General features: G+C 44.4%; 1 protein-coding gene across 7 annotated transcripts in view; it reads left to right on the top strand.

Moving 5' to 3' along the window:
- Nucleotides 1-3,977: 3,977 nt before the first annotated feature.
- SEC31B (SEC31 homolog B, COPII coat complex component) overlaps nucleotides 3,978-22,452 on the top strand; it is a 151,345-nt gene continuing 132,870 nt past the window's right edge. For 6 of the 7 annotated variants that reach the window (XR_008846356.1, XM_056530523.1, XM_056530527.1 and 3 more), the window contains exons 1-3: nucleotides 3,978-4,139; nucleotides 18,470-18,551; nucleotides 19,762-19,885. Coding sequence is in view for 6 of the 7 variants with exons in the window: in XM_056530523.1 (XP_056386498.1) it covers nucleotides 18,473-18,551; nucleotides 19,762-19,885 (203 nt within the window). In the remaining variant the exon portion in view is untranslated. Of the gene's footprint in view, nucleotides 4,140-17,647; nucleotides 17,695-18,469; nucleotides 18,552-19,761; nucleotides 19,886-22,452 lie in introns of those variants that run through there. The other variant, XM_056530524.1, reaches the window with a different exon arrangement.

The following is a 22,452-nucleotide window of genomic DNA, read 5'->3' as shown; positions in this document are numbered from 1 at the left end:
TAAGATGCCAGACAGGACATTTCAGCTTGCAGCACTATATTGCCTGGAAACCCCAGGAACCCCATTATAGTCAGTCGTGTATTGGTGTCTCACATGTAGGAGGTAGTAGCTTTTAAAACATTTTTTTGCATTAAAGGTTTTATTAATGTTTTTTAAACCAAGGAAAATAAAGAAAAGGCATACAGAAAATACCGTATATACTCGAGTATAAGCCGAGTTTTTCAGCACGATTTTTCGTGCTGAAAACACCCCCCTCGGCTTATACTCGAGTGAACTCCCCCACCCGCAGTGGTCTTCAACCTGCGGACTTCCAGAGGTTTCAAAACTACAACTCCCAGCAAGCCAGGGCAGCCATCGGCTGTCCGGGCTTGCTGGGAGTTGTAGTTTTGAAACCTCCGGAGGTCCGCAGGTTGAAGACCACTGCGGCCTTCAACATCATCCAGCCCCCTCTCACCCCCTTTAGTTCTGAGTACTCACCTCCGCTCGGCGCTGGTCCGGTCCTGCAGGGCTGTCCGGTAAGGAGGTGGTCCGGTGAGGAGGTGGTCCGGGCTGCTATCTTCACCGGGGAGGCCTCTTCTAAGCGCTTCGGGCCCGGCCTCAGAATAGTCACGTTGCCTTGACAACGACGCAGATGCGTCGTTGTTAAGGCAACGGCTCTATTCCGGGCCGGAAGCGCGGAGAAGAGGCGCCCCCGGTGAAGATAGCAGCCCGGACCACCTCCTCACCGGACCACCTCCTTACCGGACAGCCCTGCAGGACCGGACCAGCGCCGAGCGGAGGTGAGTACTCAGAACTAAAGGGGGTGAGAGGGGGCTGGATGATGTTGAAGGCCGCAGTGGTCTTCAACCTGCGGACCTCCGGAGGTTTCAAAACTACAACTCCCAGCAAGCCCGGACAGCCGATGGCTGCCCGGGCTTGCTGGGAGTTGTAGTTTTGAAACCTCTGGAGGTCCGCATGTTGAAGGCCGCAGTGGTCTTCAACCTGCGGACCTCCGGAGGTTTCAAAACTACAACTCCCAGCAAGCCCGGACAGCCGATGGCTGCCCGGGCTTGCTGGGAGCTGTAGTTTTGAAACCTCTGGAGGTCCGCATGTTGAAGGCCGCAGTGGTCTTCAACCTGCGGACCTCCGGAGGTTTCAAAACTACAACTCCCAGCAAGCCCGGACAGCCGATGGCTGCCCGGGCTTGCTGGGAGTTGTAGTTTTGAAACCTCTGGAGGTCCGCAGGTTGAAGACCACTGAGGGCGAATGATGAGAAGAGGATGATGAAGGGGGGGGGGGGTGTGGGGATGATGAAGGGGGGTGGGGATGATGAAGGGGGGGGGGTGTGGGATGATGAAGGGGGGGTGGGGATGATGAAGGGGGGATGTGTGGGATGATGACAAGGGGATGATGAAGGGGGGATGTGTGGGATAAGGGGATGTGTGGGATGATGACAAGGGGATGATGAAGGGGGGATGTGTGGGATGATGACAAGGGGATGTGTGGGATGGTGACAAGGGGATGATGAAGGGGGGATGTGTGGGATGATAAGGGGATGTGTGGGATGATGACAAGGGGATGATGAAGGGGGGATGTGTGGGATGATGACAAGGGGATGATGAGGATGTTAATGACGGGTCTGGATGATGACAGGGGGGGATGAGGTATTTCCCACCCTAGGCTTATACTCGAGTCAATAACTTTTCCTGGGATTTTGGGTTGAAATTAGGGGTCTCGGCTTATACTCGGGTCGGCTTATACTCGAGTATATACGGTACAAATGGGAAAGGGTAAATACAAGCACCCACAAAGGCGAAAATAAGCCAGGCTGAAAATGTACATACAGTGCACATATTATATATATAAACTTTTTTAATAAAAAGTAAAACAAGCAACCACAGCACAAAAGGGTACGAGAAAGATCGCAATCTGGTACATCAAGGTCCTATAGGCTGGACAAGATGTGTATGAAAATTGTTAATTTCTATCAATAATATGTTCTTTCTTAGTCCTAACAGTAGCCCAGATGGGATTGATCTATTCCTCATTATCTCCAGGAAGCAATTTTGCTGATCTGATCCAAGGGAATAGACCTCCTCTCCGCATAACACGTGGAGACTGTCCAAGTCAAATTGGCTTTGACTAAGGCAGGTGGATCCATATCTTGCACAACAAAAGATTGTCTTACAGGCTCCTTGATCCAGCTACATAGAATAGGATTGGTGGCTCCGGAGCCTTGGCAACTTCTGGCAAATTGCATAAGAAGAATTTTATTTTTCCTGAACTCCATGGACCCATCCACATAGATCTGGAGACATCTGGCTATGTCAAGGAAATGCAATGCCTTCTACTCCTATGAAGGAGAGTAGAGAAAGAACCAATAAGACATGTGTGAACAGGGCTCTAGTAGATCAGCTGCCCACGCCCCATTATGGGATAGCTTCAGTGTCACACTGGCATATTTTCTCAGCAGGATCTAGTTTACAGTTAGATCAGCTGACCATACAGATATATGAATCCAGCAATAAACCATGACCTAATATCCAGCTACCAGGAAACAGACACCTTCTGGAGAAACATGGTGACAGTAAGGGTGCATGCACACCACGTTTTCACTATACGGGTGCCGGATCCGGCTGGGGGAGGGGAAAACCGTGCGCTCCCGTACCCCAGCCGAACCGGCGCTGAAATCCATTAGCTTTAATGAGCCGACCGGAATCACCGCTTTACTCCGGTCGGCTAATTTTTTGCCCGTATCCGGTTTTCTGACCGGACCTCAAAACGTAGTATACTGGTCAATTTTTCCTTTGGACAGGCTTTGATAAATCTCCTCCCATGTTTGCCAGGGTAACCCTAGCTGTTACAAAACTACAACTCCCAGCATGCCTGGACAGTGTTTTCCAACCAGGAAGCCTCCATTTGTTGCAAAACTACAACTCCCAGCATGCCTGGACAGTGTTTTCCAACCAGGAAGCCTCCATTTGTTGCAAAACTACAACTCCCAGCATACCTGGACAGTGTTTTCCAACCAGGAAGCCTCCATCTGTTGCAAAACTAAAACTCCCAGCATGCCTGGACAGTGTTTTCCAACCAGGAAGCCTCCATTTGTTGCAAAACTACAACTCCCAGCATGCCTGGACAGTGTTTTCCAACCAGGAAGCCTCCATTTGTTGCAAAACTTCAACTCCCAGCATACCTGGACAATGTTTTCCAACCAGGAAGCCTCCATTTGTTGCAAAACTACAACTCCCAGCATGCCTGGACAGTGTTTTCCAACCAGGAAGCCTCCATTTGTTGCAAAACTACAACTCCCAGCATACCTGGACAGTGTTTTCCAACCAGGAAGCCTCCATTTGTTGCAAAACTACAACTCCCAGCATGCCTGGACACTGTTTTCCAACCAGGAAGCCTCCATCTGTTGCAAAACTACAACTCCCAGCATGCCTGGACAGTGTTTTCCAACCAGGAAGCCTCCATCTCTTGCAAAACTACAACTCCCAGCATGCCTGGACAGTGTTTTCCAATCAGGAAGTCTCCATCTGTTGCAAAACTACAACTCCCAGCATGCCTGGACAGTGTTTCCCCAAAAGAGTATGCCTCCAGCTGTTGCAAAACTACAACACCCAGCAAGCCCGGACAGCCAAAGGCTGTCCGGGCTTGCTGGGTGTTGTAGTTTTGCAACAGCTGGAGGCACCCTTTTTGGAAAACACTGCCGAGGCATGCTGGCAGTTGTAGTTTTGCAACAGCTGGAGGCACCCTTTTTGGAAAACACTGTCCAGGCATGCTGGGAGTTGTAGTTTTGCAACAGCTGGAGGCACCCTTTCTGGGAAACGCTGGGTTAGAAGTACAGATGGTCAGGAAATGGTGTGTAGAAGTCTGTATATCATTGTCTGTGAATTTCCAGGTAACAAGCTGCCTCTGTCACTTTAAGACTGGAACACAGGTTGTACAGCTCTGAGCTCCGTGGTGCTGTTGAGCCTGAGAACCAGCAGATGGCAGCAGCTCCACCACCTCCTCCCTTGGCCTTGACCGGCCAGACCCAACAGACAGCGCAGACTGGGCAGCGGCCGGGTGCACTCTGCTACAACGCGTTCTCTGCGGTTCGTCCCGCTCCGGCCGCCGTAAACACCCCAACCAAGACAACTAGTTCTCCGAGCCCGGTAAGCCACTGCACCGGCGGGAAGGGGCGGGGGAATGACGGGAGTCAGCACCGAGCTACTTCAGAGTTCTGCTGACCACAATTGACGTAGTTACCGGGCCTGTCAGTGCCCGGTGTTGGTGGTTACATGGTCGGGTGGGAGGTCACCCTGCGGGCCGGCTGCATGCCTTATACCAGGGCGGGGTGGTAAACATGATGCCCGGCTCCGGAGCTGCTTAGTGTAGGTGGGTTGCTGGGTGTTGCTAGGTAAGGCACACTGTTATTCCATACATGGGCACGGTGTGTGCCATCCTATATCACTGGGTAAGCTGAGGGAATGCATGTCTCCCTTACTGCCCTTGTCACCTCCATCCTTCATCACAGGGCAGTAACATTCCCTTTATATGACATCCAGTAATCCAGAAAGTCTGCTCATCTGGAACTTGTTTTCCGCACATCATAACAATGCAAGGAGTGAGTAAGGGTATGTTCACACCGCTATTTACCACATGGTTTTTGAAGCAAAATACAGGTATTAAAAATCATCACCCGTTGACATAAGTGGATAGCGTTGAATTGCGCAAAACAGAAATGACAGGTCGCTATTTTACATTCATTTTCTTGGAGGCTCCCATTGAAATCAGTGGGAGCTCCAGGGCTGTCTCCCCGTGATGACTGCGCCTCAGAGAAAGCAGCACTGCATGTGCCTAAAGAAGTGTACAAGCCATGTCGGATTAGAGGATTTACTGTCATTTCACATTAGCAGAGAATAATCACAGAGAATGTGTCTGTGTATGGTAGTGTAAGCTGCCTTATAGTAAGTGATCACAGAGGATGTGTCTGTATACAGTAGTGTAAGCTGCCTTATAGTAAGTAATAACAGTATCTGTCTGTATACAGTAGTGGTCTGCCTCATAGTAAGTGATCACAGAGGATGTGACTGTATACAGTAGTGTAGTCTGCCTCATAGTGATCACAGAGGATGTGACTGTATACAGTAGTATAGTCTTCCTCATAGTAAGTGATCACAGAAGATGTGACTGTATACACTAGTGTAGTCTGCCTCATGGTAAGTGATTACAGAGGATGTGACTGTATACAGTAGTGTTGTCTGCCTCATAGTGATCACAGAGGATGTGACTGTATACAGTAATGTAGGCTGACTCATAGTAAGTGACCACAGAATATGTGACTGTATACAGTAGTGTAGTCTGCCTCATGGTAAGTGATCACAGAGGATGTGACTGTATACAGTAGTGTAGTCTGCCTCATGGTAAGTGATCAAATAGGATGCCTGTATACAGTAATGTAGGCTGACTCATAGCAAGTGATCACAGAGGATGTGACTGTATACAGTAGTGTAGTCTGCCTCATGGTAAGTGATCACAGAGGATGTGACTGTATACAGTAGTGTAGTCTGCCTCATGGTAAGTGATCAAATAGGATGCCTGTGTACAGTAATGTAGGCTGACTCATAGTAAGTGATCACAGAGGATGTGACTGTATACAGTAGTGTAGTCTGCCTCATGGTAAGTGATCACAGAGGATGTGACTGTATACAGTAGTGTAGTCTGCCTCATGGTAAGTGATCAAATAGGATGCCTGTGTACAGTAATGTAGGCTGACTCATAGTAAGTGATCACAGAGGATGTGACTGTGGAAATGCTTCACCTACACCTACAATGATGTATTTTTCTGCACCTTTTTGTGTGCTGTAATGTGTAGGAGCACCACAATTTATTAAATGGTCACAGAGAATTTGATAAATTTTGTGCAGGTCACATTTTCTGAAATTTCTCTCTTCACATACACCAAAAAGCTAAGTATGGGCTGTTGTAGTTTAGAGACTTTTCAGTGGTTTTGTGCCTTTTTCAGGCCATTTGACAAAAGGCGCAGTTGATTAAACCCATTAATATGCGTAGACTCTAAATCAACAGAAATGTGTAAACAAAAAGGCGCATAAAAAGCACAAAAAGAGACACTAGCACCAAATGTAGACAGAACAAAATGTGCACACACTGATACCGTATATACTCGAGTATAAGCCGAGTTATTCAGCACGATTTTTCATGCTGAAAACACCCCCCTCGGCTTATACTCGAGTGAACTCTCCACCCGCAGTGGTCTTCAACCTGCGGACCTCCAGAGGTTTCAAAACTACAACTCCCAGCAAGCCCGGGCAGCCATCGGCTGTCTGATGATGATGACAAGAGGATGATGAAGGGGGGGGGTGTGGGATGATGACAAGAGGATGATGAAGGGGGGGTGTGGGATGATGACAAGGGGATGATTACAAGGGGATGATGACAGGTGATGATGAGGATGTTAATGACGGGGGTCTGGATGATGACGGGGGGGGATGATGTATTTCCCACCCTAGGCTTATACTCGAGTCAATAACTTTTCCTGGGATTTTGGGTTGAAATTAGGGGCCTTGGCTTATACTCGGGTCGGCTTATACTCGAGTATATACGGTAAATGCCAGTCACACTGCATATTCTCCTATGAGCAAACACACAGGGCAGCCCTGAGGTTTGGAGGCCCACGGACATAAATGTGACCCATAGGCCCGCCTCCAATCCTCACTGCACACACACAGGCCTGCCCTGTATGTCTGCTCATAGAAGAATACACAGGGACCTGTCATAATTTTTATTTTTGCTGCCCAAACCGCACATAACCCAAATCTGGTGCAGGCATCGTGATCCTTGACACTATGAATTACTCTCATATGCTCAGGCATTTTAGAGTAATCATAGTTTAAAAATGTTGCAAGGACCAGGGTAACTAGTCCTCGGAGTGCATCCTGGCAGCATATTTTAACTATGATTTCTCTAAAATGTCCGAGCGTATGAAAGTAATTCATAGTGTCCAGGATCACGATGCCTGCACCAGTGTTATGCTGCCCGTGGTTTGGGCAGCAGAAAATTAATGACAGGTTCCCTTTAACAACAATGGATGTAAAAGTGTGTCCTGGTGCCCTGGTACTTATATGGGCACTGTCAGATACAAACACTTTTGATATGTTGTAAAGCATGTATAACCAATAGGTTTTGCAATTACTTTCATTAGAACATTTTCAGTATTTCATACTGAAAAAGCCAGTCAAACAACTGCCCCCCAGCCTTCTTGGATACATACTAGTCCTGCTGTGTCCATGCCTCATCACCTATGTCATGGACCCACTTCCTTGATTGACAGCTGTGAGTGCAGGGCTCACAGCTGGAGGAAAAATCCTCCCACTGTCAGCTTGTGTCCCGCTACTGTCAGTGAGGACAAGCTGGGAGTTGTAGTTTTGCTAATGCTAGGGGAGATGTGAGCAGACAGCATACTGAGGGAGGGGGTGGAGACCTGCACAGTGAGGCCACGCCCCCTCCCTTTGAGAGGAATTCAGACTAGTGAGCTAAATTAAAAGTGTAATAAAAAAATAAAGTTGCTAGACACATAAAAATTAGATGTACATGGTCAGGATTAGGTACTGAGTGATATATATAGAAATTGTTTTTTTTTTTTTTTTTTTTTTTTTAAATCTGACGGGTACGCTTTAAGAGGCAGACTATACAAGCAGATCGCCAATTTTACTGATCAGTGCTGTCCGTTCATGCTGGAAGTTGTAGTTTTGCAACAGCTGGAAGCACACTGTTTGGGAAACACTGTCAAGTTTTGATCAGCCGGGTTCTGAGTGTTCAGACCGAGACCAATAGCTGGAACTGGCTATTAATGTTATAATGTAAGTCTATGGGATTGTCTTGGTCAGCCGCACTCTTCACTCACCGACCAATCAAAACATCTGACGTGTCTCTAGCACAGTGTTTCCCGACCAGGGTGCCTCCAGCTGTTGCAAAACTTCAACTCCCAGGCGGTCTGGCCATGCTGGGAGTTGTAGTTTTGCAACATCTGGAGGCACCTGGTTGGGAAACACTGCTCTATTATACGTGAAAAGTAATTTTATTAAAGGGGTACTCCGGTGGAATTTTTTTTATCAACTGATGCCAGAAAGTGAAACCGTGTAAATTACTTGTATTAAAAAACCTTAATCCTTCCAGTACTTATTAGCGGCTGTATACTACAGAGGAAATTCTTTTCTTTTTTGATTTCTTTTCTGTCACGACCACAGTCCTCTCTGCTGACACCTCTGTCCATGTCAGGAACTGTCCAGAGCAGGAGAAACTCCCCATAGCAAACATATGCTGCTCTGGACAGTTCCTAAAATGGACAGAGGTGTCAGCAGAGAGCACTGTGTTTGTGACGGAAAAGAAATCCCAAAAGAAAATAACTTCCTCTGTAGCATACAGCCACTAATAAGTACTGGAAGGATTAAGAATTTTTTATAGAAGTAATTTACAAATCTGTTTTAACTTTCTGGCACCAGTTGATTTAAAAAAGAAAGAAAAAATTCCACCGGAGTACCCCTTTTAACCCCTTAACGACGCAGGACGTATATTTACGTCCTCCGCCGGCTCCCGCTATATGCCGCGGGGTCACGCGGTGTCCCCGCGTCTATCAACGGCCGGAACCCGCGGCTAATACAGCCCTGTATTAACCCTTCAGACGCGGCAATCAAAGCTGACCGCCGCGTCTGAAGTGAAAGTGAAAGTATCCTGGCTGCTCAGTCGGGCTGTTCGGGACCGCCGCGGTGAAATCGCGGCGTCCTGAACAGCTGACCGGACACCGGGAGGGCCCTTACCTGTCCGATCGACGAATGACTGCTCCGTGCCTGAGATCCAGGCAGGAGCAGTCAAGCGCCGATAACACTGATCACAGGCGTGTTAATACACGCCAGTGATCAGTATGAGAGATCAGTGTGTGCAGTGCTATAGGTCCCTATGGGACCTATAACACTGCAAAAGAAATGTAAAAAAAAAGTGTTAATAAAGGTCATTTAACCCCTTCCCTAATAAAAGTTCGAATCACCCCCCTTTTCCCATAAAAAAAATAAGTGTAAAAAAAATAAATAAACATGTGGTATCGCCGCGTGCGTAAATGTCCGATCTATAAAAATATATTGTTAATTAAACCGCACAGTCAATGGCGTACGCGCAAAAAAATTCCAAAGTCCAAAAAAGCGTATTTTTGCTCACTTTTTATACCATTAAAAAAATGAATAAAAAGTGATCAAAAAGTCTGATCAAAACAAAAATTGTACCGATAAAAACTTCAGATCACGGTGCAAAAAATGAGCCCTCATACCGCCCTGTACGTGGAAAAATAAAAAAGTTATAGGGATCAGAAGATGACAATTTTAAACGTATAAATTTTCCTGCATGTAGTTATGATTTTTTTCCAGAAGTGCGACAAAATCAAGCCTATATAAGTAGGGTATCATTTTAACCGTATGGACCTACAGAATAATGATAAGGTGTAATCTTTACCGAAATATGCACTGCGTAGAAACGGAAGCCCCCAAAAGTTACAAAATGGTGTTTTTTCTTCGATTTTGTCGCAGATTTTTTTTATTCCGTTTCACCGTGAATTTTTGGGTAAAATGACTGATGTCACTGCAAAGAATTGGTGACGCAAAAAATAAGCCATAATATGGATTTTTAGGTGGAAAATTGAAAGGGTTATGATTTTTAAATGGTAAGGAGGAAAAAACTAAAGTGCAAAAACTAAAAAACCCTGAGTCCATAAGGGGTTAAGCGACGAGTGCACTTCACTGGAGAGTCTATTGAATTGCATGGTATGTGTTGGAGAAAGTATAATGAATAACTATGCGTTATGTTTATGCTATTTTATCATAATGAAAACACTTGAAGTGGAATTGTGGGAAATTGGGGAAAAACAATGGAATACAGATTGCAATGGATAAGTTGAGAAGACTAAGCCCATGTTCACACGGCAGAATTTCAGTACTGGATTCCAATGCGGGATTGAAGTCAATGGGATTCTGCTGCACTGTGCACACAGTGGAATTTCCGTGCCAGATGTTGTGCGAAGACTGCACGGTATCAATAGCCGTCTGAGACAGCGCATTCCTGTGCGGTCCTAGTGCTGGCGCTCCGCAGTGTATGGAATGTCTGAACATCATAGTTGTTAAACAGATGAGAACCGCATACAAAATTACTTATTTTTTCCTGGCCACCAGAATCCATTGGTAAAAGAAGAAAATCTAGAAGCCCAAACACATGAGGCCAAGGCTTTCTTTTTAATGAGAGTATCGGATATTCCTCGTTCAGATGCAGATAAGATAGAAGCCATCTCTAACTGCTGCAGTTTCTTTGTACAAGTCAGAAAAAGAGGTTACACCCTTGGGTCAGCACATGACAAATTTGATTTATTTGAACAATTCCCCACATTGGTGGCTGTGACAGATCAACTCCCTATAAGCATAGTCTCCTGTCCCAGGTATGAATGGTGTCTGTCGTCTTTGATGTCCAATTGCTGCAGCTGCACAAAGCAAGTGCCAAGTTTAATTTCCGTCATGCCATCTCAAGTTGGGAGGGTGACAGATGTATACAAAGTGACATGTTTTCACTTCTTTTGTTACCTTACGGGAATGACAGGAGAGGGAAGGAGGATTCGGGAACAGTTTACAGCAGTAAAACATGATTTCTCTTCCAGTTCAGTGTCCACAGCTCAGAGCTGGATGTCAGGTGGAGGAATGATGCAGCCTGACTGACTGCTGGGGGTTTGGAACCACGGATCCTGAATCTAGAATGAGAGAAACCTGCCGCCGGTGTTACCTAGAATGACTTAGTAATGTGTGGCAATGCGGAGTCTGTGCTGTTATCTGTAGTCCAGCGTAGTTATCTGCATGGAGATGAAAAGCTGCTGACGATATTTGCCTCAACCACTTCTGCTCCAGGCCGGGGAGCGGGGTAAGAAGATGGCACCAGCTCACTCAGTCCTGCATAGGGGACTGCAGGAAAGTTATTTTATTCTTTGGAGGATATGAGACACATGAGGAGGGGGCTTTGTGTGCTCTTGGTTGAGATTTTATTTTTTCATAGTTAGAGCATTTGGCACAGCATCATTGGTTATTATAGAGCTATTCGCCTGAAGATTTTCTGAACCTTGTGGTGCTCAACACAATAGGAGAATCAAGCGTTCAATATAACCACCTCAAAAGAGAGGACGTCACTTGCACTTGGTCTATTCGTGCCTTATTTATTTAATGGAAAACTTAAATTGTAGGTGGGGGGGGAAGATCGCAGGGGGTCCCAGCGCTTAACCCCCCCCCCCAGTGATCAGACATGTTATCCCCTATCCAATGCATTCGGGGTAAGATGTTTAGGGGTGGAGTACTCCTTTAAGCCTTCCAGGACTTTTCAGCTGCTGTATACTCCAGAGGAAGTTCTTTTCTGTCTGACCACAGTGCTTTCTGCTGCCACCACTGTCTGTGTCAGGAACATTCAGAGCAGGAGCAATCCCTATAGCAAATCTCTCCTGTTTCTGAGAGTTCTTGACATGGACAGAGGTGGCAGCAGAGAGCGAGCACTGTCAGACTGGAAAGAGCTACACAACTTTCTCTGGAACATACAGCAGCTGATAAGTACTGGAAGGATTAAGATTTTTTTTTAATATAGAAGTAATTTACAAATCTGTTTAATTTTCTGGCACCAGTTGATTCAAATATATATTTTTTTCTTTAGGAATACCCCTTTAATCCATAGCGGAAATATATACAAGCAGGCATTGGATGCCAGTAAGAGTTGACTTCGTAACTGTTTTGCGCCATGATACACAAGTGAATATTATTGCATAACAGCCATGGCTTACACCTTGTTAGTGCCCATACCTGCTTGTATTCACTTCTATATTTGTACTTTGGAATAAATATACCGTATTTTTCGCCGTATAAGACACACTTTTTCTTCCCCAAAACTGGGGGGGGAAAAGTCGGTGCGTCTTATACGGCGAATGCACCTCTATCGCGGCGGTCCCTGCGGCCATCAACGGCCGGGACCCGCGGCTAATACAGGACATCACCGATCGCGGTGATGCCCTGTATTAACCCTTCAGATGTGGTGATCAAAGCTGACACTAAAGTGACACTAACCCAGCTGTTCAGTCGGGCTGTTCGGTACCGCCGCGATTTCACCGTGGCGGTCCCGAACAACCCGACTGAATAGCCGGGTTAGTGCTTACAGGACACCGGGAGGGACCTTACCTGCCTCCTCGGTGTTTTCTCCGTTCAGGGATCCCCTGTATGGCCGGCGCTCTCCTTCCTTGTCATCATGTCGTTGCGTACGTGCGTCGGCGTGCGTAACGACGTGATGGCGGCGACGGAGAGCGAGGATACCCGGCCGGCAGCAGAGACGTTCAGCAGCAGCCCGGCAGCAGAGCGACGGGGACACGGCGACATCGATGGAGCGACATCCAGGGCAGCGGTGACGGGTCCGGAGCGGCGGGGACACGTGAGTATTACCTCCTATGCAGTGGTCTTCAATCTGCAGACCTCCAGATGTTGCAAAACTACAACTCCAAGCATGCCCGGACAGCCAACGGCTGTCCGGGCATGCTGGGAGTTGTAGTTTTGCAACATCTGGAGGTCTGCAGGTTGAAGACCACTATTGGGTTCAAAATCTTTAATTTTTTTTAGATTTTGCACCTATAAATAGGGTGCGTCTTATACGCCGGTGCGTCCTATAGGGCGAAAAATACGGTAGTTCAAGCATGAACAGAACCAGTGTGAGTGCCGGTCTTCTTTCTCTTGCAGGATGTGTTTTTATTTTATTATTGATCTTCCTGTGTCAGTTTTTACCGATTTTGTATTTTTTTTTCTTGAACCTAAATGCTCAGAGAGAGAGGAAAAAAGCAACTGCTATACGCTTGGGAAATTGTGCTACTGTATAAAGAAGTGTGGAAGCACAGGTAAACTAAACCCTTTATTTGTTAAGATGAGCATATAAATAAAATAGTGTGATGTTTATTCACCAACTATTTGTTCCTTCTCTATGTAAGCAAACCATACCAACATATTTAAAAACGCAGCATGTGCTCCCTTTTATTTTGTGGATGGAAAATACCTGTACAGTACAGTTTTGTGATAATTGTAGCAGCATAGAAAATGGGTATAACTAATATATAAATATGTCCTCCTAAATGGGTCTATGGACACTCCATTTCTAAATACAGTGATCCCTCAACTTACAATGGCCTCAACATACAATGGTCTTTTCTGGACCATTGTAAGTTGAAACCAGACTCAACATACAATGTACAGACAGTCCAGATCTGTGAAATGTGTCAATGGCTGAAAGAACCGACCAATCAGAATGGACATTTACTGGTAAAACCCTTGTATTACTGAAGCGTATGCACTGACTGGTGTCTGGTAGCGCCCCCTACAGTACAGGGAGGTATTACATGTTCTGTACACTTTACCTGTACCAGGGTTAGCTGCTCCTTTGGACACCAGGTAAGATCAACTCCATGTTACTTTTTTAGGACATTACGTGTACTATACAGGACCCCGAAGAAGCTCCTGTCCTCTACAAAGACCAGTGTTTCCCAAGTAGGGTGCCCCCAGCTGTTGCAAAACTACAATGCCCAGCATGCCCGGACAGCCTTTGGCTGTCCGGGCATGCTGGGAGTTGTAGTTTTGCAACAGCTGGAGACTCCATGCTTGGGAAACACTGACATAGACAGATATTTCTTACTTTTATATGTAAGGACTTTCTTTATCTATATTAGTTATCTACTTATTTTTCTTTAATTCTCACTTTTTCCTATTTTTGGATGACATTTTGGTGCCTATAGAACCAGTTACCAGGTTTCCATAGAGTTCTGATCTCAACATACAATGGTCGTTCTGGAACCAATTAATATTGTAACTTGAGGGACCACTGTATATGTATATTTTTGTTCTGTCTTGAACTCTTTCTGTCCTCAGTTTTGATTCTAATAGTTTATTAAAGAAGCACTCCAGTTTCATGCTCATTCACCACCACTATTCCAACTGTGCCATCTGCTTTATACTGGCATGGCTGCATCCATGCCATTAATTAGGTCATGTGATCACCATCCTGACCCACAGAAAATCACTTTGTTTAATGTGTCGGAGTAAGCGATCTGTCCTGGGTCAGCTGACTTCCTGTAAACATTACCTATTAGTTCCCTTTTGACAGCTCACAGACCTCTTTCAGCTCTATCTGTATTCTGCTATGTTTACTGAGATCAGGATACATAGATGTTATACATCTCCCCTGAAGCTGTATTTGCACGTTATTTATAATAGGATTATACCAAAATCATTGCAAAATGGCACTTTTTTTACTGCAAAATTTTTGGAACATCTAAGAAAAAAAAAAACAGTCATAATGCACTAAAAATGCTACATAAATGTGGTAAAAACGTAACATGTGAACATTAGCCTAAAGACTTGAGATCTTAAAACACCAGGTATGATTATAGGTTGAATCTCTTTCTCCTCGTTGGCAATATTTGAATAAGAAAGGCATCAAAACTGCACATAATGCGAACTGACCTGAACCCACTTATGAGTCTCAGCAGTTCACCTGGGTGAACACCAGCAGCCTAAAACTACTAATGGCAGTGATAAGACTCCACCACCTCTCTCTGCAAAGCCAAAGGCTTCATGGGAAATGTAGGAAGCTTTCGGAAATAATTTCAGTGATAAAATTAGGATCACTATTCCTGAGACCATGAATGCCAAATTGGCTAAAATAGCTGAAAATAGTTTCAAAATCTGAACCAAAAAGTCCATATTTTTATAGCTCAAAAAAATCACAAAAGTAAAGTCTCCTATTTTCTTTTGCCAAGAAAACTGCAGTTTTTTGAGCTGTAAAATGTGGCCCATGTGCACATAACCTCATACTAATAGAGGAAAATGTGTTAATGTAAAGTGCCGCACCTAACAACTTATTACATAATATTAAACAACTTATAAATATCTAAGCAAAGCACCTCCACCTTCATTGACTCATACAAGTGTTGGCATTTCAGGCTACTGACTCAGGGACTAAATGCTGCCATTTGTTGTCATATATATACCGTATTTTTCGTCCTATAGGACGCACCGGCGTATAAGACGCACCCAATACAAAAATTAAGATTTTGAACCCAATAGTGGTCTTCAACCTGCGGACCTCCAGATGTTGCAAAACTACAACTCCCAGCATGCCCGGACAGCCGTTGGCTGTCCGGGCATGCTGGGAGTTGTAGTTTTGCAACATCTGGAGGTCCGCAGATTGAAGACCACTGCATAGGAGGTAGTACTCACGTGTCCCCGCCGCTCCGGACCCGTCACCGCTGCCCTGGATGTCGCTCCATCGCTGTCGCCGTGTCGCACGTACGTGACGACGTGATGACGAGGAAGGAGAGCGCCGTCCATACAGGGGATCCCTGAACGGAGAAGACACCGAGGAGGCAGGTAAGGTCCCTCCCGGTGTCCTGTAAGCACTAACCCAGCTATTCAGTTGGGCTGTTCAGGACCGCCGCGGTGAAATCAGAACAGCCCGAACAGCCCGACTGAACAGCCAGGTTAGTGTCACTTTCCCTTCAGACGCGGCGGTCAGCTTTGATCGCCGCATCTGAAGGGTTAATACAGGGCATCACCGCGATCGGTGATGTCCTGTATTAGCCGCGGGTCCCGGCCGTTGATGGCCGCAGGGACCGCCGCGATAGGGGTGTATTCGCCGTATAAGACGCACCGACTTTTCCCCCCCAGTTTTGTGTGTGTATATATATATATATATATATATATATATATATATATATATATATATATACACACACACTCTTGTCATTTTCTGATGGTGGATGGACAGGTTCTGCTTCAGAAGCAATAGTTACTGTCTGTTTTTTTTCTTGCTGGCTTTGCAGTTGTGATTGTAACACTAAATAGTGAAATGTAACAAGAGCTCGCTCGCCCCTGGTGTCTGTAGTCTGCTAATTGCTGCAACAAACAGTCTTGTAGGAGTCGGCTTCTGTTCACTTTGAGTAATTCAAGAGGAATTTACGAATTCTCCGCTCAGAAATAATTAACATCTGTTTTTGCATTGACTTCAATGTATTTTACTCTGCACTGTTCACACTGCGTAAATTCCACTGCGTAAAGTCCATTAAAGTCAGTCGTAAAAATGTTCTGCTCAAAATCGTTTTTGCGTGGATTTCGCACAAATTCATGCGGAAAAGCTAGAAATTACAGCCCACTGAAATGTTATTAGCTATTTTTTTGCACAGAATTTCCATGTGAATTCCCCATGAATTCTGCGCAAAATCTAAAGCATTTTTTCTGGACGGAAATTTTTCTTCTTGAATTCCTCCAGAATTACTCAATGTTAACATACTTGAAGGCATATGTGCTAATTTTCTCTTTATTTGCTTCCAATTTTTTTTTTCTTTTTGGCACATGGTATACATACCAACCCCCCACATTACTATGATGAGCTATATATGATTTATACTCTTACCGTTATCCAACCCATACTATGTGCCTCCAATATCATCCATACCTGTAGCTGTGACACACACCACATATTTTTTATAATTCTATCTAATATGGTCCTTACTCACATTTCTGAATACAACTTTATGCCTTATAGGTTGAGTTTCCCCAACCTATAATATGGCTCTGCTCCACCATATACAGTGATCCCTCAACTTACAATGGCCTCAACATACAATATTTTCAACATACAATGGTCTTTTCTGGACCAATGTAACCAGACTCAACATACAATGCTAAGGACAGTCCAGGTCTGCGAAACATGTCAATACCCAAAATATCTGACCAATCAAAATGGACATTTCACTGGCAAAACATCTGTATTCCTAAAGTGCATGCTCTGACTGGCTGTCTGGTAGCGCCCCCTACAGTACAGGGAGGTATTTACCTGTGCCACGGTTAGCTGCTCCTTTGGACATTACGTGACGGCGGCTCCATTTTACTTTTTTGGGGACATTGTGTGTACTGTAGAGGACCCTGAAGAAGCTCCTGTCCTCTACATAGACAGTGATTACAGCTCCCAGCAGATCTTTCTTACTTTTATATGTAAGTACTTGCTTTATTTCGATTAGTTATCTACATATTTTTGTTTAATCATCACTTTTTCCAGTTTTTGGATGACATTTTGGGGCTTCAGAACCAATTACCAGGTTTACATAGCGTTATGGTCTCAACATACAATGGTTTCAACATACAATGGTCGACCTGGAACCAATAAATATTGTAACTTGAGGGACCACTGTGTAATATGGCTCAATCTATGATATGACTCTGCTCCATCAAACTCCGTTTTGCCCCATTATAACCTGCTCTAACTAGCTATGGCAGTATTCCCCTTGTTCCATACTCAAATACTATCTCTACCGTAATTTATATTGTCTTTTTTCCCTCTTAGACACTTGAGAGAGTGCTCTGCAGCACAATCACAATACAGACAGCGCTATCCAAAAGTAACTCGCACTGACAAGCGAGTTCAGATCATAGGATCAGCTGATTGGCCGAGGGCCAATCACGTGACCGCACACCATAGCAACGCATCTGTAGCAACCAGCCCGACGCTGCTGCGCTTTACACAACGATCACAGGGATCGCATTGTTAACACTATTCACATGCAGCAGCGGGTCACTTCCGGCCCACTGCGGTGGTACAGCAGTTGCTAATCATGTAAAAACATAGGATCTTGTATAAATATGCAGCATTTTTACTTGATATGTCTTTTAATGTATACTTATGTTGTGTATTATATGCTTTTGTTGTTTTGTATATTTTACCTGATTGCCCTCCCCTTTGTTTTGGCGACCATTTCTGGGCTATATAAACCTGTTACCATTGACATTAGCTTACCCTGATCTGAGGAATCGAGGGTTCTTCCCCCAAACGCGTAATTATGCCCGTTTATTATTTTATCCAATAAAATGTCCTGCTGAGGACTTTTCTACTACTGACATCCGCCTCATCCTTCCACAAGAGTCTGCAGCGCCGTACTCCAAGGATTTCTTCTGCTTTGCTTCCACAACTTACTCCCAAGACTACTGTTGTCTTCTCCTGCAACCCACCAGCATAGCAGCGACTCGCAACACTGGTACCCCGATTAAATTTGTGGGTTATTTCCGCATTTATATTCACTCTAAGGTGAGCAGCCATCTATAAGCTCCGTGGGGTTGCCCCCCACTCACCATCCAATATCTTAGGGTAATACACGAGGCGCCGTCCGGTCCTCTTTCTTTCTATTACTGGTACTTTATGATAAGTATGAATTATTTATTTTTCCTAAACCCCATTTACTGGCATTGTCCTGTGTCTTATTATGAGTCGATTGTAATATATGCATTAATATATATAAAGTAGGATGGAGCACTGCCTGAGTACTTGAGGAGGCACAACATGGATTCCAGTGCTGAAAAATGTTTAAAATAATATTTTTATTTCTGTACCACAGAAAATGAAGTTAAAAGAAATAGAACGATCTGCTGTCCAATCCTGGAGTCCAGCCAAACAACATCCGATTTACTTAGCTACAGGTATGCTACAAGTATTTTTATTTAATAAATTGAAATTAATTGTTTCAGAATTATTGTATGTGAAAATACTAAGCTCTTCTAAGATATACATATACTAGTTAAAATTCTATATCTACAGTATACCTAGAAATATGTGTTCACCAGGAAGCATTGACTAGCCTTTGGTACATTAAAGGGGTTCTCCACTGCGTTAACCTTTTTGGGGCAGTTAGGTAGTACTGTGGCTATATGTTATTACCCCTTTGTTTCCTGCTGGTAACGCTACTGTAGTTGGGTTATTTTTTACCTTGTTTTCAAACCCGAAAGCTGGTTACTTCATTAGTTTGCTGGCTTTTTTCGACCACTGTTTTTTTTTTTTTCAGCCGTTGCCATCTTTCCTTCGCTACGTCGCCCTGCAGGGTGTTGTGTTGGAAGCCGGCCTGCCCCACGCTCCGTATGTGCCCGCCTCCCGCGCTGATGAATATTCCACCGTCATAATTGCGGACCTCCTTCCTTTCAGCTTCTTATAAGCTGATTGCTGATTGGGCTGCTTGCGGCGAATCGGCTCCGTTGGTGGGCGCATGCGCAGTTTGTCCTCGGTCGGGAGGGTCATCTGCGCATGTGCCATTGTGTTTTCAGCTTCGGGACTGACGTGCTGGGGTATTGTTAACACTAACCTTGCCAGAGGGGAGTCCCTGTGTGCTGGACAGCTCCCGAAGGTTTGCTAGGCGCTCTCTGGCAGATGACCCTCCCGACCGAGGACAAACTGCGCATGCTCCCAACAACGGAGCCGATTCGCCGCAAGCAGCCCAATCAGCAATCAGCTTATAAGAAGCTGAAAGGAAAGAGGTCCGCGATTATGACGGTGGAATATTCAACAGCACGGGAGGCGGGCACGTACGGAGCGTGGGGCAGGCCGGCCTCCAACACAACACCCTGCAGGGTGACGTAGCGATGGAAAGATGGCGGTGGCTGAAAAAAAGAACAGTGGCCGAAGTAACCAGCTTCTGGGTTTGCAAATAAGGTAAAAAATAACCCAACTACAGTAGCGTTAGCAGCAGGAAACAAAGGGATAATAACATATAGCCACAGTACTACCTAACTGCCCCAAGAAGGTTAAAGCAGTGGAGAACCCCTTTAAATCCTGTATAGTTATAAATTATTATGGACTAGACATTAACCCAATTTCTCTGAAAAGTCTAATCTGTCTAAATGTTGTCTTTTCTCCAAGGTACATCTGCACAACAGCTCGATGCCTCTTTTAACACTAGTGCAGCCCTTGAGATATTTGAGGTGGATTTTGGAGATCCTCATCCTGAAATGAAACGTAAAGGTGTCTTTCCTGCAGATAACAGGTAAAACTCTGTCTGAGTTTATACACTATATATATATATATATATATATATATATATATATATATATATATACACAAAAGTATTGGGATACCTACACATTACAATTATAGGATCTTTTAGGACATCTCATTATGAATCCAGGCACATTTTAGGCTCCCTCTAGGCCTAGCTTCACCACCAGACCTTCTGCAGTAGCTGTCTCCCAAGTGAATCGAATTCCTTTGCTACAGCAGTGCCACAGGGTATGCAAACCAACCTGCAGCATTTATATGGAGTTGGTTCCCCCTTCTTTTACAATACCATCAGATTCCTCACTTCACAGATAGTGTCTTCACTAGTCCAGAGTATTGTGGCACAATGCTTTACACTACAACACACTTGACATTGTGTTTGGTGACACTGCATTTACAAAGAGTGGTGTGAATTCCAAACTATTAGAGCACAAAAGTTGCTGTAGTAGTTGCAGATATGCCAAATTTATCAAACGGCACACAGACTTTGCAAAATTTCGCTGATGCAACTTCTAAAAAAGTCAGATATTTTGTGTTTACATGCAACTTTTGTGTGAAAATTTGCATATACCCTGACTCAAAAGTCTCACAGAAAACGGAGCTCAGGGCTGAAATGAACTGAGAATAAGTCTGTTTCTGGGATCGTGCGACAATTTTGCGATATTCACACTTGGTAAATCAGTGACCTCTGCACAAAGTGCTCTAAATGGGTAAAAATCATGGGAACATTTCTAAAGCAATTGTCGCACAAAAAGTCACACAGACCCATTGGTCCTTATTTACTAAGAGTGGAGTGTAGGTTTCTTTGTGGGTTTTAATTTCCTACAATTTATTTTCCACGGTATTTACTATGGTTTCCCTACATTTTCCACTTTTCCCTACATTTTGCTTTTTTTTTTTTTACACATGCTCTGATCTGTCTGGTTTTCCTCAGCTCAAATCCACCACATTTAATGTGGAAACCTTAGTAAATATGTGTCTGGTTTTTGTTAGTCTGTTTTTTTCAATTCTGGCTCAAATTCTGGCGCAAAATCTGATGCAGACAGAATTTCTGGCGCAATGCGCTAGAATCTGGCGCGCAACCCGACAAAACATGTCGGGTTTGCAATAGTAAATGAGGGCCATTGTGCAACATTTCTATGCGACATACATAGAGAGAAAAAGCTGTTTAAAAAGCTTCCCCCCCCCCCCCCCATTGTGTAAGGCTTGGAAAATCTAATTCCAGAAGAGGTTTAGCACTCTGTAATTATTTAGTCAGCAGAGCATTGACTACTTTTATACACTATGGGGGGGATTTATCAATACATTAAGAAAGCTTCTTAAACATCTTTTTTCTGTTTGTCCCACAAAATGTCGCACAATGGGTCCGTGTGACTTTTTGTGCGACAATTGCTTTAGAAACATTTCCATGATTTTTACCCATTTAGAGCATTTTGTGCAGTGGTCACTGATTTACTAAGGGCGAATGTTGCAAAATTGTTGCATGATCCCAGAAATAGACTGTTTCTCAGGTCAATTCAGCCCTGCCCACATTTTCTATGCAAATTTTGAGTCTGGGTATGTGCAACTTTTCACATAAAAGTCGCATATCTGCACAAAGTCTGAGACTTTTTCAGAAGTTGCATTAGCGAAATTTATCAAATTCTATTACAGCAGCTTTTGTGCTCTAAAATAGTTAAGAATTCACACCACTCTTTGTAAATGCCCCCTATGCGCTTCAGCACTCGGTGACCACGGTCTGTAGCTTTGTAGTCTCCACTTCGTGGCCAAGTTCTTGTGGTTCCTAAATGCTTCCAGTTTTCAATAATACCATTCACAGTTTCTAATGGAATATTTGGGAGGGAAGAATTCTCACAAACTGACCTGCTGTGGTGGCATCCAATTTCAGGACCACGCTGGAATTTTGTGAGCGCTTTTTCATTGTAGGTTCTTGGTTTTATACACCTGAAATCAAAATACTTTTGTCCATATAGTGCATGTTTGTGTGTTGTGTTGTTTTCTATGTAAATGGTCTGTGTAGATGATAATGTGAAACATATAGATGTTGGTAAGGATTTTTTTTTTTATATATATATATATATATAAATGGAAGAACTCCATTTTCCAAGAACATTTCCAAGAACATAGTGCAGCATATATTTAGTTTTTTTTCTGTATGGAAAAACTGACATTGTGCCATCTTTTCAAACATTTACTTCAATTGTGTACGGCAATATTCTGCTGTTAAAGCTCGGTCATCAGACTGATTCCCTATTTAAGAGCAGCATAGTATAGAGAATGTTCCACTCTTCTGTTAATCAAAACATCATTAACCCCTTAACGACAATGAACGTAAATGTACGTCATGGTGCCGTGGTACTTGACGCACCATGACGCACATTTACGCTCCGCCATGACCGCGAGCATGTTCGCTTCATGCGCAGCAGGTCCCGGCTGCTATCAGCAGCCAGGGACCTGCCGTAATGGCGGATAGGGATCGACCGATATCGTTTTTTTAGGGCCGACACCGATAATCGGTGTAGGTTAGGGCCGATAGCCGATAACTTATACCGGAAT

The sequence above is a fragment of the Hyla sarda genome, chromosome 7 (assembly GCF_029499605.1).
Source record: "Hyla sarda isolate aHylSar1 chromosome 7, aHylSar1.hap1, whole genome shotgun sequence".
Taxonomy (NCBI): Eukaryota; Metazoa; Chordata; class Amphibia; order Anura; family Hylidae; genus Hyla; species Hyla sarda.
The sequence above is the reverse complement of the archived record's forward strand: the minus strand, read 5'-3'. Positions and strand labels throughout refer to the sequence as shown.